This window comes from Malania oleifera, chromosome 1 (genome assembly GCF_029873635.1).
Source record: "Malania oleifera isolate guangnan ecotype guangnan chromosome 1, ASM2987363v1, whole genome shotgun sequence".
In the NCBI taxonomy this organism is placed as follows: domain Eukaryota; kingdom Viridiplantae; phylum Streptophyta; class Magnoliopsida; order Santalales; family Ximeniaceae; genus Malania; species Malania oleifera.
In genome coordinates, this window is record NC_080417.1 from 140,016,597 (window position 1) to 140,032,594 (window position 15,998).

General features: G+C 37.5%; 1 protein-coding gene across 1 annotated transcript; it reads right to left on the minus strand.

Annotated features, from left to right (window-relative positions):
• Positions 1-7,782: 7,782 nt before the first annotated feature.
• LOC131156375 (zinc finger protein CONSTANS-LIKE 2) lies at positions 7,783-9,985 on the minus strand. The gene is made up of 2 exons (XM_058110010.1): positions 8,740-9,985; positions 7,783-8,257 (listed from the first exon to the last, which is right to left on the minus strand). The coding sequence occupies exons 1-2, from the start codon at positions 9,289-9,291 to the stop codon at positions 7,913-7,915; spliced, it is 897 nt and encodes a 298-aa protein (XP_057965993.1). The 5' UTR covers positions 9,292-9,985; the 3' UTR covers positions 7,783-7,912.
• Between the last annotated feature and the right edge of the window lie 6,013 nt (positions 9,986-15,998).

A 15,998-nucleotide genomic window follows, 5' to 3' on the forward strand; every position in this document is an offset into this window, starting at 1 on the left:
CAAGCTTTGCAAATTTTGTCCTGTTCATCGGGCATTGCTTTGCATAGTGTCCTTTTTTCTTGCAAATGAAACATCGAGGAGATTTGTCATGTCCTCGTTGGTTCTTCTTTTTGACGAATCTGAATCTTTTCTTCTTTCTGTGATCTTTCTTTGAAAGTTTGTCAGAACCATAGTCTTTGAAATACTTCTTCTTCTTGGGACTACAGATGCAATCCTTTTCTTTGCATTTGATCTGTAAGTAGGGCTTTTTGCATTGCTTTGTGAACTTATGATTCTGCTTGATCATCTTTGAAAACAGTTGATGGGTATCACATAACTTTTCAAGAGCAGTGAGTGCCAGCTGATGAATTTCTCCTAAGGAGATATCTTTGAGAGGTCGAGAGAGAGAAGCAATCTTTCTCTGTAAATCTGGCTGGATATCTTCTGGTAATGAATTAATGTAAACTTGTCTGAGATTATCATCATGGAATCCACTAAGAAGATAATACCGCTTGGACATCCTTTGATAATGAAAATCAAGATCCTTTCTTTTTAAAGAACAACATCTCATTTCAAAATATTCTTGTCGAACAACATTGGCATGAATGTCTGGATCACCAACGAATTCTCTGTAGAGTGTTCCCAAAGCAAAGGAGGGAATCTGGGAATTAATGAATGTGACTTGTCTGAATTCACCAAGACTTTGAAACCAGTCTCTCAATGTTCCAGTGAATCTAGATGTGAATTCAACGAGAACTGATTGTAAAGTGTTCCCGGGCTTTGAGAGTTGGAGGTCAATCCATGCACCGAATTCACCAATTCTATCTCTCCACTTAGTTGGAGGTAATTCATCAAAGGAGAACCATGAATTATTGTTTGAATGATGGGGAGCCGATTGAGGAGTAGCCGAAGTGGCTTCAGAAGGTTCTTCCACAATAGGAACTGTGGTATCGGTCTCTTCATGGAATTCTTGAGTTCTGGATGATCCTGGTTCTGTGGGAGATGCCATCATCATATTGGTGAGATCAGTAATCTCTTGTTCTGAGGAGGAGGATGATGTTTCAGTTTCAGTGGAAACATCATTGTTGTCTTCAATAGGTATTTCAGGAACAGGGTCAGCAAGGAAAGATGGAGATTGATCAGGCGAAACAAATGGGCTTTTGAATTTTTGATCAACAGGTTCAGGTGGCAAAGGTTTTGCTGGAATTGGAGATCTGCGAGTAATGGGAGCTGCTAGAATAAGAGAATGTTTCTTAAGGATTTCAGCAGTGGATTTGAAATGTTTGGAATAATTAGGTTGTCTGTAGGATGGTGCAGGTGGTGATTGTGGAATGAAAGAATATGATGGTGCATATGGAAAGGCTTTTGGTATGTAGGTTGGTGAGGGAGTTGGACGATATTCTCGTTCAATTTGTGATACTTCATCTTTGAGTCTTCTGATTTCTTCTTCTTTCGCATTGAACAATGATCCAAAGTATCCTTCAGAAATGAATTGTCTGAGTTCAGCATCAAGAATATCAATTCTCCTTTTGAGATCAGCAAATAATGCTTCAATTCTGGAATCAAGGGTGTCAAAACGTTGATTCATCTGAGCGCCGTGATGGATGAGTTTGTCAACTTTGTGATCAATGGCACTCAACGTTGTATTCTGTGTCCTGGCATTCTGGGTTTGCCAGTTTAGAACTTGTTCATCTTGGGATGGAAGCTTCCTTGATCCGTCTGGTTGAACTTCAGAGGGTTGGATGAATGGTCTGGAATGAAGGTTGGAATCTGTATATGACCTAGGTTCCAAGGGTGGAAACTGTTTGTCATACGGAGAAGCCATAAAACAGGGAATTGGCTGAGATTGTGGTGGTTTGGAAACTGGAGTTTGGTAGGGTTCTGGTTCAGGTTCTTCAGGAGGAAGGAGTCCTTCTTCTCGAAGAATTTCTAGGGCTCTATCATAGATCCACAAAGGCTTTGGTTTTGGATCTGGGCGTCGGATGCCTATCCATGGGCTGGATGGGTCATCAGGTTTTCTGTGAGGAGAGAAAGGTTTACAGGATGGTTTAGTTTCTCTTTTTTGTGATTGGCAACAAGAGCAATCTAGATCACACATGGTTGGATCAACATCCCATATAAAATGTCCTTCAATTTTGTCGGTATAGATGGGGGATCCATCTGCTTCAACATGACTGACTGGAATGTCATCTTCGAAAGTAACAGGCTTTATCATTAGTGATTGGAACACCGGAGGAGTGCTGGATGAAGCTGTATCTTTCGGGTTGAACACTGTTTTTATCGTTCCATCTGGAAGTCTCTTGAACTTAGGATCTGAGAGATGGATAGGTGAAGATTGCTGATGAAACTGTTTATAGCTGGAAATCCACTCTAGAGGAATGAGTTGTTTCAGTTCTTCTCTAGGGATTTGTCGTGGGATCTGAAGAATGGTGGGAACATTATCTTCACGTTCAGCAGTGATCAGGATAGTGTCCTTAGACTGTCCCGGAAGGGGAAGATCAACAGCATGATCTTGAAGTCTGTAGATGAGCTGATGATGCAGGGTAGCCATGTAGGTTGATGAGACTTGTGGAGCACCAGTAATTTGCAGTTGAACCTTTATGCAGTTCCTTAGGTTCTTGTCTCTGAGAGGAATGTTGAAGTTGGGAAAGAACGTGAGACACACGCTACCAGCTTGGAGAGTGGTAAGCGAGGTACCAATTGCTGCATGCTCATACTGAGTGTATGTTGTGTTGAGTAAAGTGATCCTGGCGGTAACTGGAAGTCCTTTACGGCCATGGAGTGTCAGAAGGAGTCTGACAGCACCAAAATGGAGATGAGTGTAGCCTTCTCTTATCCGCTGGTTGATGAGATCTTGATCGAGCTCAAGATCGACATATTGTTCTTTGGATGAGGCTGGAATGAGACACTTGTCAAGAGCTGTAGTCTAGACGAACTCCTTGACTTGAGGTCGGTTGTGAGAGATGAGAAGAGTACGAACTTGGTTGGCTAGAGATTTCTTTCTTCGGAAAATGTTGTAAGGATTACAAGAGGGAGGGAGGTTTCCTGTATCTGAGCAGAGTTAGGAATGTATGAATATTCTACTAGGTTGGTAATTTTGGAAGAAGTGGTTTTCTTGATGGAGGGAGGTAGAGAAATGGAAGAAGAGAGTCGAGCAGGTGTAATTTCTGAACTTTGTGAGTGAGAATCCATGGTTTGCGAGTTTCCCTTTAGAGCTATTTGTTCCTCGTTCTTCTATAATTTAAGTAGAATATAAAAATATTATTATTTTTAAGTAGAATATATTTAAAAATAACTATATATTATGGTATATTAGTTAATTTTGGATTGAATAAGAACTATTTAAATAAATTAAAATTTTGAATTTAATTATTAATACGAATTTTATCATAATTTAAAGTTATAAATAAACATCAATAACAAGATTATTCTTAAGTAAAAATAATAATTTTCTTTATTATTTAATATAAAATATTTAAATTTTAATCATAAATAATTATTAATCAATTTTTTTATCTTAAAAATATTAATATTTGCAATCTAAAATATGTTTAAAAATAATCATATAGTACCCTATAGTAAAAATAATAATCCAAATACCGCTTATTTAAAACACAATCAAACATTACTTATAACTTTCAACATTTTTTTAGTTCAACACTTATTATCAGTATTTATTATATTCATGGCTTTTTTTTTTTAAAGCACTTCTACATTAGTGGTTCCAAACTAATCCTTAATAGACCAGCTACACAATCAATAATAATGCTTGTTTAGGACCTTGAATTGTGGGAGTTTGGAGTTGCATACATCTATATTGGAAACTTAATATAATTTTATGTTACTCTTTCTTCAAACCTATAGGAATGCAGACATAATGCCTAAATTTCATACTCGTAAAGTAGAATCAATGAAATTGCAAGTACTATGCTTTGTTTCAACTTCAATTATCACATAACATAAAAATAAGGAAGAATTGTAAGTGACACGTATTTTTTTTTTCAAAATCACGCCTCATTTTCAGTTCTCCATATTTAGTTCTTATCCAAATACCTTAGTATTGACTTCATACATCCAAACGTATTACAAGCAGACAATGCATTAAACACATGTTTAGAACATAGACATTTTTTATTCCATCCAATTCTTAATCAACTCACATATTCACACATGCCATATAAGAGGACACACTCTACTATATACGGAGAAGAGAATCGAAGAGGAGCACATTGAACAAAGAATTCTAGTCCGTCCTGTTTGACCATAAATCATTGACTTAAACTTTCCATTACATTTTGCCTTGCCTGTGTTCCATAAATGTAAGTACAACAATTCAATCCATATGAAATACTTACCTATGGTTTAGTTTGTAAAATAAGTTTGAAGTAGGAAAGAAATTGAAAGATGATGGAATTTGGAATGCAATTACTATATTCAGTTATTATTTATTATTTTTATAAAAGTGATTATTATTAGTATAATTATTATCTTAAAAACAATAATAATTATTTTTCAATTTATTATTATTATTATTATTTTCTTGCTATCATTATTATTTTACGATAATTCATATCATTGTTCTTGTAACTATTATTGAATATTATAATTATTTTTAATATTTTTATATTAAAGATGGATTCTACTTCATTTGGACTCTACTATTCACAAGAATTATATTATAATCTCCTTAATTTCGTAAACCAAAAGTAAATATATTTTACTTGTGAAATTTAATTTCTTTTTAAGCCTCATTCTGCAATTATAAGAAGAGAAGCAAGTGGTTTTCACACTACATTTGCAATTGAAAACGAGAGAGAGAGAGAGAGAGAGAGAGAGAGTGAAAAGATGTTTGATAGAAGGTAGGGCAATGGAGGAGCATTGAAAACGATGATGCTAAACTAGCCACACCTTAATTTCTGGTTAACAATCTGAATTCGGAATTTTCCTTTTCAAGAAGTTTCCCGGATCATCGCCTAGATTAGATATCCCATCAAAACTGAGATGAGATGTTGGAATTATTTATACCATTTGCTACCTACTACTCTGTCTACAACTTCACAAGCATTAAACAAAAAAAATAAAAAATAAAAAGGCTCCCCTATCCCTATGTGTGTTGGACGTGGTCAATGGTCATGGCTTTTGGTGTGTGGTAAGATAAGATTCATCCCATTAACATTACATCCTTTTCGTATTTGAGCTTGCTTGTCTCCTACGGAGTTTCCTAACCATTTAGATTATTAAAAAATAAAAAAAAATGCCTATATATATATTTTCAAACTTGTAATTGAGCATAATTCTTTATATATGAAAAGTGATCATTTCTTTATGTATTTACATAAAACAAAAAAAAATTATAGTCAAACGAATTAAGGGTGTGCAAACGATCGATTCGGTCAAATTCAATTAATTACTCGAATTAACTAAAATATTTGGTTAATAATAATCTCTAATCGAATCAACCAAATTATCTGTTGTAACTGAACCATACTCGACAAGATCAACTTTTCGAATAATTCAGTTAACCGCATTTGACCAAAATAATTTATAATTAATTATAAAATAAAATATAATTATAAAATTAATGTTTTCCCTTCTTTTAATTGTGAGAGCTGAATTAGGAGAATGTCGTTGATTAAATAAATAAATTAGGAAAATTGAATAATTATATAATATGTAATGTATCAGTTATATTTAATATTATTAATTTATATTTAATTTTTAATTCATTAGTAAATCGGTCAACTTGATTAATTGAATTAAAATTTCTCGAAAACCGAATACCTAAAATTATCCAAATCAGTAATCGAACCGAACCAAACCTCCATATTAATTGAGCCGAACCAATCGAAGTTGATCGGTTAATTTGGTTAAGCCTGAATTATGCTCACTATTAAAACGAATACACCTTTTTCATGAAATCGTTCATCCAATCTTGTATTGTCATATAAGATAATCCTTGACAATGACAATTGCATAAATTATCTGTTCCCTTTAATATAATAAAGAAATAGCTATAAAAATGGAGAAGCGAACTAATCCCGGAGACAAGTCATTGTCAAATAGCACAACTTTTTTTTTACAATGAATCAAGTCACCACAAATATATGTATTTTGGTGTGGGTGGAAGAGTGTTTAAGAAGGGTTTATCTTTTAATTCTTAGCCAGACAAAGAGAGAATTTATTTGGCAAAACATATCCTTTTTTTCACCGTATATCAGATCTGTGATACAGAAATAGCAGGTATGAAACTGTTGGAAAATGTTTTTAAGAAGCACGTACAATGCATCTGTGCTTTTGAGTCGTTCCACGCAATTAGCTTGACCCACCAACACAGTAGAGGAAGTAGAAGACTAGGAAGTAGGAAAAGGACCCGCAGCTGGAAGAAGGCCATTAATTAGACCCAACCAATAGCAAAAATACAAAACTATGAATATATATATATATGTAATAGATTAACTACGCGTCCACAGGGAGTAGTCTGCCTCAGCTTGTGGCCGTAAATCGTCCTTTCCGTTTCTTGACGTTGAAGTCGAATCCCCACTCCGCTTGACCACAGGATCCTGGTTGAACCAGAGGGGTCTGCCCCTCCCCTCTCTCCTACTCTCCTCTCTCTCTCTCTCGACTTTTTCGAGTTCCCAAAATTGACATGATGGCTGCCCCTGCCCCACACACACACGCATGACACGCCATGCCAATGCCCATCGCATGGGCTTGAAGGGTAGCTGTTCCCTCCCCACTCTCATCAGACCCCATTTTCCATTTAATACACTTGAGGGAGACCCAACCCAACCTCATTAAGATATTTGCACTTGACCACATCCCCCCACCACCAAAACAAAAGAAAAAACAACTAAAAAACACACACACAATACACAAAATATCTTCTCATGCAATGTGAAAAAGGACCCAGACCCAATCCCAACACATCCCAATTCCTCCTATGCACAGCATGCAAGTGAAAAGCAAAGGATGAGTGAGGGCAATTATCACGTAGCTATTTTAATTTTGGAAAAAGCCATCGAGGCCGGCCCCCCTTCCCCTTTCAGAGTTTCATGCACCTTTCGTTTACAAATTACAATTAATAATAATATAGAGAAAGGAGGGGGTGTGGGGCTGGGGTTGATAAGGGCCATTAATTTTATGGACTTCGTACTACACACTGAGGCCTGCTTTGCTTGCTTTATTCCGTGTGATCAGCCACTCGTTCTTTCAACTGCAGAAAGCATTTCCAACCGTTCATTCCCCCCAAGAGTCACAGACACATCAATCGCCAACCCACGCCCACCGCAGAGCATTCTTCCTCTCTATCTATATTCCGCCCTATGTACTTCACACTCGCTAAATTATCCCACCACTGATGCATAGGGGTCCTATTCCTTTAAAAAATAAAAACAGAACCTTTCTTAAATGATAAAAATCATGACATTGACATTTCTTTAAAGACCCAAGAACCAATCAGGCGCCAAATGAAATGAAAACATTTTCACTCACCCATTCACATATCCTTACAATAGATAAAATCAAATGTAAAATCTTGAAATCACTAAAACCCAATCTTTACCTTCTAAAAATTTAATCATTATGATAAAATTTTCAATCAAAAAACGTGCAAGTCTCATGTAGCCAACTAGCTTGTAAAATTTTTCAGGCTCTTGAAAGAAAGTGAAGCCACAAGAATATAACAACACATTCCTTAATAAATCCTCGGCATTTACTCAATGTGTGTTTAACAATTTACCACACAATTAATGCGTTTAGATTCGTTAGAAAATCTGTTAAAATCTCAAAGACCACACATAAATATCGGCTCATACTCGAATATATTAAAAAACGGTAACATTAAATAATGTTGAAAACGAACCCTATCTTTCCTTTTTTACAAGCTTTAATTTCATTAATCAATTGATTAGAAGGATATAAAAGAAACAACAGCTCAAGCCGTACGATCATGAACCGTAGAGTCGGTGGGAAGGAGATCGACGGCTGTGGGATCCCTGCTCAGAGTGCGGATCCCGACGATCGTCGCAGAGGCGTCGTCATCATCCGCGATCCTTCTCTCCTGCAATCTCTTCAGCGAGCTAATGATAGCCGTCGGCGTCGACTCCGCTTCATCGCGATTGCGATGGTTCTCTGATCGGCTCTGGTCATTGATTCTTCGCTGTTTGGATGGTCTGAGGGAGCTCAACGAGGTCGCTTCATCGTCGCTCGATGCTTTGTGAGCCATCGCCATTGAAGTAGCGTTGTGGTTGCGCAGACTAGAGGAACAGCCAATGTCGTCCTGCGGGGATGGGATACTCGTAGCGTTAGACCTTAAAACGACACTTTAATATCATCAGCTAGGTTGCCGAGAAAATGGAGGAGAAATAACGAAAATGGATTTTGGGATTTAACGGACTCTTACTACTTTTATCTTCACGAAAACGAAGATAACAGTATGAGTGGAGCATGAACTTCCTTTTCTGATAATTTATCAGAAACAAAAAGAATTGAAAGTTCACTATACAGCAGAGACCACGGATAGCTATTAGCACCGACAAAGACACAAATATCTTACCATAAAATCCCTAAATCGAGCAGATGCAAGCTTTTAATTAACCAAAAAAATCAACGATTAAATGCAAACACGAGAAACAGAGTGCAGCGTTTCGGGTGAAAAAGTGATGCGAGATGATGACGCTTTGCTCAACGGATCCGACCTACTCAGTCGGATCACGGACAACAACGAAAAATAAAGCGGAGGAACGGAATGAATATACGTACATCAGAATCGAGATGCGCATTCTCGCGTATTCGCTTGAATGAGGAAACTCCGCCGCCACCGGCGCGGGAGAAACCGCAGGAAGAGTCTTCTTCGCTACTGGAAGAACTCGCGGAGGGAGGCGGCGTGGTAGAAATCGACAATGGAACCACCTGATTCTCCCCGTCCTCATCCTCTTCTTCCTCATCACAATCATCACCGTCATCATCATCACCACCACCATCACCATCACCATCGTCATCCTCGTCCTCATCCTCCTCCTCACCACCATCATTATAAACATCATTACCCTCATCACTCCTTCCCCCACTTTCCAGCCCTCCGTTCCACTTCGTCGAACAACGCTCGCACACGGAGATCGTGGGGCCAAGTTTCGCGCCGGCCGCGGTCCACGGCGTCGGAGCTTGGCACACATGGCAGAGCAGACACCTGGAGTGCCTCGCCACCAAGAAGTTGGCACGGTGAACCTTCTCGTCGCAGTCCCAGCACAGGCTCGCCTGGTCCGCCTCGCAGAACATTCTCGCCGGAAACCTGCAAAGCTCGCACCCCTTCATTCTCGCCGCAGCCCCGTCACAAGCAGCGAAGATGGAAGGAAAAAGGAGTGCAACTTGGAGGACTTTATGGGAACAACCCTGATTTCCCGCAAATTTACGGGGTCCTCTTGGACACTTCACCCGATGGTAGGGGCAGTATTGTCATTTCGTGCTCTGCACAAGATAAAATATCCTACCGGCTCCCCCATAGTCGTCGCTTCTTCAAAACGACTTCTCGCTCTCTCCCCTCCCTGCAGTCAGTTCTCTCTACGACCCCTGAACCGCTCCTTTTGCGCCACCAGTCGTCCTCATTATGGGAAATGATACCTTGCGGGCCTCGCACTCTTTGCTGGGGATTTTTTTATGGTTGAGCCATGACGTGTCACGTACTGCGGATTCTAACCGTTCCTACGTGGAGTGCCGCGGACCACAAGCGGCAGGAACACGTGAAGCCCACCTGCAGATGATTAAAAATCCGACGTGGTGGGCCGGGCCCTCCTGAAGTCTGGTCACCTACGCCTAGGCTTTCGGCGCTTTATATTTTTCTAATGCAATCTCTTTAAAACAAACCAAATATTTTTATCCAAACTTGCCAAGGATAGCACTGATTGGTGTATTTTTTAAATTAATAAGTATTTCATCAATTCATCAATGTACATTTTGTTCGTTTATCATATTATTTAGTATTGTATAACATTTACTTAAAATCTTTATTACTGAAGTGGATTTGTGAGTTTTCTGTGGAGGGCAGGGGAGATTTTTTAGGTTATGTATTTTAGAATTTCAACAAAAAGTTACGAAAATATCAAGAATAAAAAATAAAAAAAGAGTAGCTCCATGCACAAAGCTCCTACGTATGTGAGGTCTTAAAAAGGAGTGGACCACAATGGGTTTATAGTACACAATCTTACCGTACATTTTTACAAAAGTCTGTTTACACATCTCAAACTCGTGATATTCAAGTCATACGACAACAACCTTATTGTTAAACTTAAACTTCATTTCAAGAAAATATCAAAAATATTTACTAATATTATTTTGCTATGTTCCCCGTGCATATATTTTTTATGTTACATTGTAGTATAATGCGCTTTAAATTGTGGTACGTATTGGTTATAATTTAGTGATTCAATTCTACCTCCCATGCTTAGCACTCATGCACAATATTATTACTTTGTATACTTAAATATTTATCATGTGGAAGTATTCTTTGTTACTAAACATATATTTTGTTATTCATATTGTTTAGGGTGTAAGCTATTTTTCTTTTAAAGTGAACCCTATTGTTGCTATCCAGAAACACACTACCTCACACACTACTTCAATTGCTTCGCCCTTCAACCATGATCACCTGAGAAGAATTAAATAAAAATGGTTTGGAGGACTGTGGTGTACTCCGAGGGATCACTCTAAAGCCTAAGTTAAAGATGGGGAGACTCATATTATAACAATAAATGTGAATGAAAAAGAATGAGATGCTTACCTCCTCCTAAGATCCCTTTCTTATAATGACGAGGGCAAACATTTCCTCAACTTGACATTTATAAGGTACCATTATGTCTAGAGAGGGATTACAAGAAACTCATAGGTTGCTAATAACTCATGGGCCGTTAGGTAAGCTATCAATTGCAGCCCTCATAACTGCACTAGGGATTATTGATTGTTAAGTGGGAGTTACGCGAGATACCCAATGCCACCCAAGGCCAACCTTGTGGCTCCCTGCCTCCATGGGCATATTTGTCAAATTTTAGCGTACTAGTTTTGATTGTATCAGTCCCCCCCCCCCCGGCAAATACTCTTGAATATTCGAGGCAATTTTTCCTTTATTCGAGAGTAATAACTTGAACCAGTCCATTAAACAACCCATAAGAGAGCCCAACCATACTCGAGGTTCATTCAATAACAGTAAATGTGAATGAGAAAGAATGAGATGCTTACCTCCCCATAGCCGAGACTCATCAAATGAGTCGAGGTTTTTGCCATCTTCCGACTACTGACAAAGTACCCAACAAACTGCTACTTCATTTCAAGAAAGGAGCCATTGGATCTAGGTTTTAGGGTTTGATACCACGCCTTGGCGTTTCTTTTTAGAGCGGCTTCAAATGTTCAACACATGATTATATTAAGCACACCTTGTAGCTACATCAACACCCAAAAGATGTTTAATTTTTTAATAAAGTTTTTTGAATTTTTCCTCCAACATTTTTTTTTTTTGTAAGAAAAAAATAAAATATATTAAAATCTTCTATAGTGATCGAATAATTATGAAAAATTAAGCATGACTTAAATTAATTAATTAAAATAAAAAAAATCATGTACCTTGATTGACCCCGTGATGTGTAGATGAGCTTAACACCACTCTTGAATTCAATGAAATTGACTTGGGTTTGTACGTAACTTTGATCTTTACCCTCTCATATGCATGCATGTAGGTGTAAAATTTTATTAGAGAAATAAAACTTAAGTAAACAAAAATGTTGATGTTGTCCTTAATTGAGACAGCTACATGTTCATTCTAATGCCACTAATATGTTAGAAAATAGCATTTTGTTGGCACATTAATTTCAATAATTAGAGTTTTAAATTTTTATAGAATATACTTTTGCATCCCAACTTTAAAAGTGATTAGACATGAATATGAAATTGCAAAATTTTGAATGTTCAGTTAAAGTTTAATAGAATTTCAAAGGATTAAGAAAAAGAGTAAGAAATTATTAAAATCACTTTTTTGATTTGAAATAAAATAAGAAGGTATCATACATGTGGCCCTTTTTTTTTTTTTTTTTTTATGACCAGAAGCTTGGGGTGGCTAGAGCTCTTTGCACCCTTACCTCATTGCCAAATTTTGGTTGAACTATCCACGTTCGTTTTAATTTAGCACTGAATAAAAGTGAACAATCGAATGCATGATCTCTTTCAATCTCAATGTCGAGGTGTGATATAATGGCAGGTTTTATATGAAATAATAACAGTGAGAATATAGTACAGTTTTTACTACTTAAATTACATGATATGGTTTAAAAACCCTGAGGACTAGTTGTGTTGTGAGCACGGTGCCGTTGCTAGGGAATTGTTTGGCTAGGTGCACCCACATTGTAGTGGAAGTGTAGGGGGGTTTCAGCTGATTGACCTGTGAAGAGTTGTTGTACCTTTCCTGGGGTCCGGACTAGGAAGTGGTAAGACAATCGGATCTGCAAATGAACTTGTAGATGCCTGCAGACGTACTTGCAGATGGTTACTTTAATTTAGTTTTGGTTGATTACCCAGGCTATGTCCAGCCTTCGGGTCGCACAACCCGTCATGGGGGTTAATCATGTCGTTAGTCCGAAGGGGTGTCTTCTACGCATATATGTGAATGTATGTAAATGGTATTATCTATTTAGCGAACTGGTTTATACTGTGGAAGTAAATACATATTTTCAACTGTATAGGTGTGAGTACATTGTACAAATGCTGTTTTGGTTAAAAGGATGAGGGGATGTTTTCAGCTTGTACTAAAACTCACGTTGGCCACACTGTAACGACCGACCTATTTTACCATAATCATCATTTTTTTTTTTCCGTAATATCATTTAATATAATAATCATGTTATCATGTTCAGCTGTTAAAACATAATCAACTTGGACCTATGGGTATCAGGGATATACCTGAAATACAACTCTGATACCTAAGCAGCAGAAAACGTAATTTTACAAACATATCTGTAAAGACCCAAAACCGTAATAAGTTGGGTTCGTCGACGAAGGAGTCACTTCCGTCTTCGAAATCCTTCAGAACCTCGTGGACGAAATTCAGAGCCTTGTCGACGAGTAAATACAAAGCGAGTCAAAGAAATATCTGGAATTGGGCTTGGCGACGAAGGAATGGCTTCGTCGACGAGCTGTGTGGCATATTCGTCAACGAAGACGCCACCTCGTCAACGAGTTTGACTCAGTCAAAGGCCCTATAAATATCCATTTTTGTTGCTTAGAAGCTAAGTTTCTTCCCAAAGCTCTCTCTCTCTCTCTCTCTCTCTCTCTCTCTCTCTCTCTAAGATTCCTCGCCGTTCGACATCCATTTCTAAAAATGGAAGTTCCTGCATGGATCAAAGGAGGAAGTTCTACAACTTTAGTGGATCAGATCATTGTTTTTACGATTTTTGGGTTTTCCCAAAAATCGAGGTAAGGATCTGATTTCAATTTCGATTGAATATTTGGATAGTAGTCAAAATTATAGATTATGTTCTGTGGTTTTTAGGTTTTTAGGATCCCAGGTTGTTAGTTTGGATCATTTCCGTACTTAGTTTTGTTTCAAGTTTAAGGTAAGGGGAATTTGATTACAACATCATTTTTGGAAAACTAAATCGCTAAAAAGTTAGGTTATGCTTATATGTATGATTTAACTATTTATTTGCTAAATTCTACCAAGTAGAAATGCCGGTTTTACGATTTTTCGATTTTTGGTAAAAACGAGGATTTTGGCGTATGATCTCCAAATTTTACGAAAATTACTTATTTGCAATTATACTGTAGTAGGAGATGCTTGAATCCTTTACTTTTTCATTTAAATAGTGTTTACTGGATTCTTTATCATTTAGCAGATTTTTGGATTAAACTCGTGTGATATATGTTGAAATGGAAAGGTATGAATTTTCTATACTATGTATATGAGATATGGGAACTGAATTTCCATTTTGCTATACTAAAATGTGGAAAAATAGAGGCCGGTTATACACCGAGCTGTATCTGTAAAAAGGGTAAACCGAGCGGATGTCTGTCGGTTTATAGCCAATGTGATGATCTGAATTTGTGAATATACTGAAATTGCACAAGTTACTATATTTTGTTATAAATTGTATATATGATACTGGAACCACATCTTGCTACCAAAATAAGTTGAAAAAAAACTTCAGTGAAGAAGTTGAAAAAACTTCAGTGATGGGGTTGAAAAATACTCTAAACTATTATAAGCACGGTTCCGATGCTGGTAGTACAGTGCAACCACACATGAGGGATCAGTGTGGGTACTTAAGATAGTCGACCTGCGTAGAGTTAGTAAGCTGTTGGTAAAAATAAACCAGGGGATGGTCGGACTATAAAAGATGCTCGGCTTTGTCTGTACGAATAGGACACTGTCAGAGATATCAGTGCACAACCCGTGCCACGGGGGTAAACAGACAAATTGTCATACCAAGCTGGTAGTTGTTCTAATATTCATGTGCATGATTTAAATACTTGAATGTGCAGAAAAATCCTATATGTTACAGTATTATAAAGAAATGTTCCATACATATAAGTTTTTATGAAAATATGCATATATGCTGTCACACACTGTTGTAACACCTTCTTCCTTACTAAGAAGTGTCTCACCCTATTATACAACATTTGTTTTCAAGTCCATCAGTAAGTCAGTCCTAGTAACTAAAGGGACTGAGGGATTGTTTTTGGTTTAGCTTACGTAAGCGTTCAAATCATGTATTAAACTTAGATGAAGTTCCTTTTTGGAGGGTTGTAATAACAGGTTATATTTTATGTCTGGATTTATGCACTTGAGGATGTAATAGTAAACTCTGGTATAAGTCTAGCAGAAATTCCAATGAATGTTTATGTTTTTCCGCAACATTTACATTGTAGTTATGTATAGTTTACACCCATATATTCCTGTTTAGGGCGTGTTGTTTATGTATCTTGAACAGGTATAGGTATTTTGTATTTGGGTTAACGGTGCTGGTCCGTATAAAGGGTTGGGTCGTTAAAATATCATACAACCAACCACAATACCAGAGCTCTACTAAAATTGTTATATATATATATATATACAATCATCCATCAAAAGATCAAAAAGTAACCTAGGGTCACTTCCCAAAAATAAATCTAACCCTAACTCAACAACTCACCCTTTTAATAGGGTAGCTCAATCGGACTCTACTGTCGCGAAGCTCTATCTGCTCCTCTACCTGAATTTCCTGAAATGTTTATATAGTTGAGGTGAGACACCTCTCGCTAAGAGAAATAAACTATTATCAGTGTGTGGCGTTATGAGTATTTTCATGTTATACATATAAACAGTATAATAAGCATGTTTGGTAGAAAAAACATGATTTGTCAAATCATAATAAAGCATACTAGATTTCTATACATGAAAATCATCTTATATAACTGTACAATACTGAGGTGATTCCTAGGATGGATAGCTAGCTGATGTCATGTCTTACCCCCACATGACTAGGTTGTGCAGTTAGAAGGTAGGACCTAGCAATTTCAGTCATGACTTGTTGAGCCACGATACGCAGTACTGCATCTGAATCACCACCCACAGCGCCCGAAGGTCCAATACCCTCATTACCACTAGCATGGGCGCTATTACCTCCAAGCTCCATCCTGAAAAGGCAATAAACTTAGCTTAGAACCCTATTATCATAACATATCATCTAACTAGTATATTATATCCTTAACTAATCCATTACCCCTTATCTTGATTCAAAGTTCAATCTTGCAACCTAGATACCCAACCCGTCAATAGTTTACCATGGCTTTCCTGGAATCATCACCCCAGGAAAGACACCCAATGTCACCCCCCAAACGCGGAAATGGGACTCAGGGGTGAATTTATAACCTAACTTGTCTTTGTATCATACAATAATCCATGACACAGCACAATGAATGAGGGTCTGACCCTGTGGGGTTCCCAAGCACCCTATACACATCCATATACAAACCATATGCATAGCGGAAAAAGGTCATTCTCT

Coding starts and splice junctions, on each gene's coding strand:
- LOC131156375 (XM_058110010.1), bottom strand. CDS start 9,291: ATGAAGGGGTGCGAGCTTTGCAGGTTTCCGGCGAGAATGTTCTGCGAG. Junction 8,258..8,739: donor ATGCGCATCTCGATTCTGAT/GTACGTATATTC, acceptor CCATCCCCGCAG/GACGACATTGGCTGTTCCTC.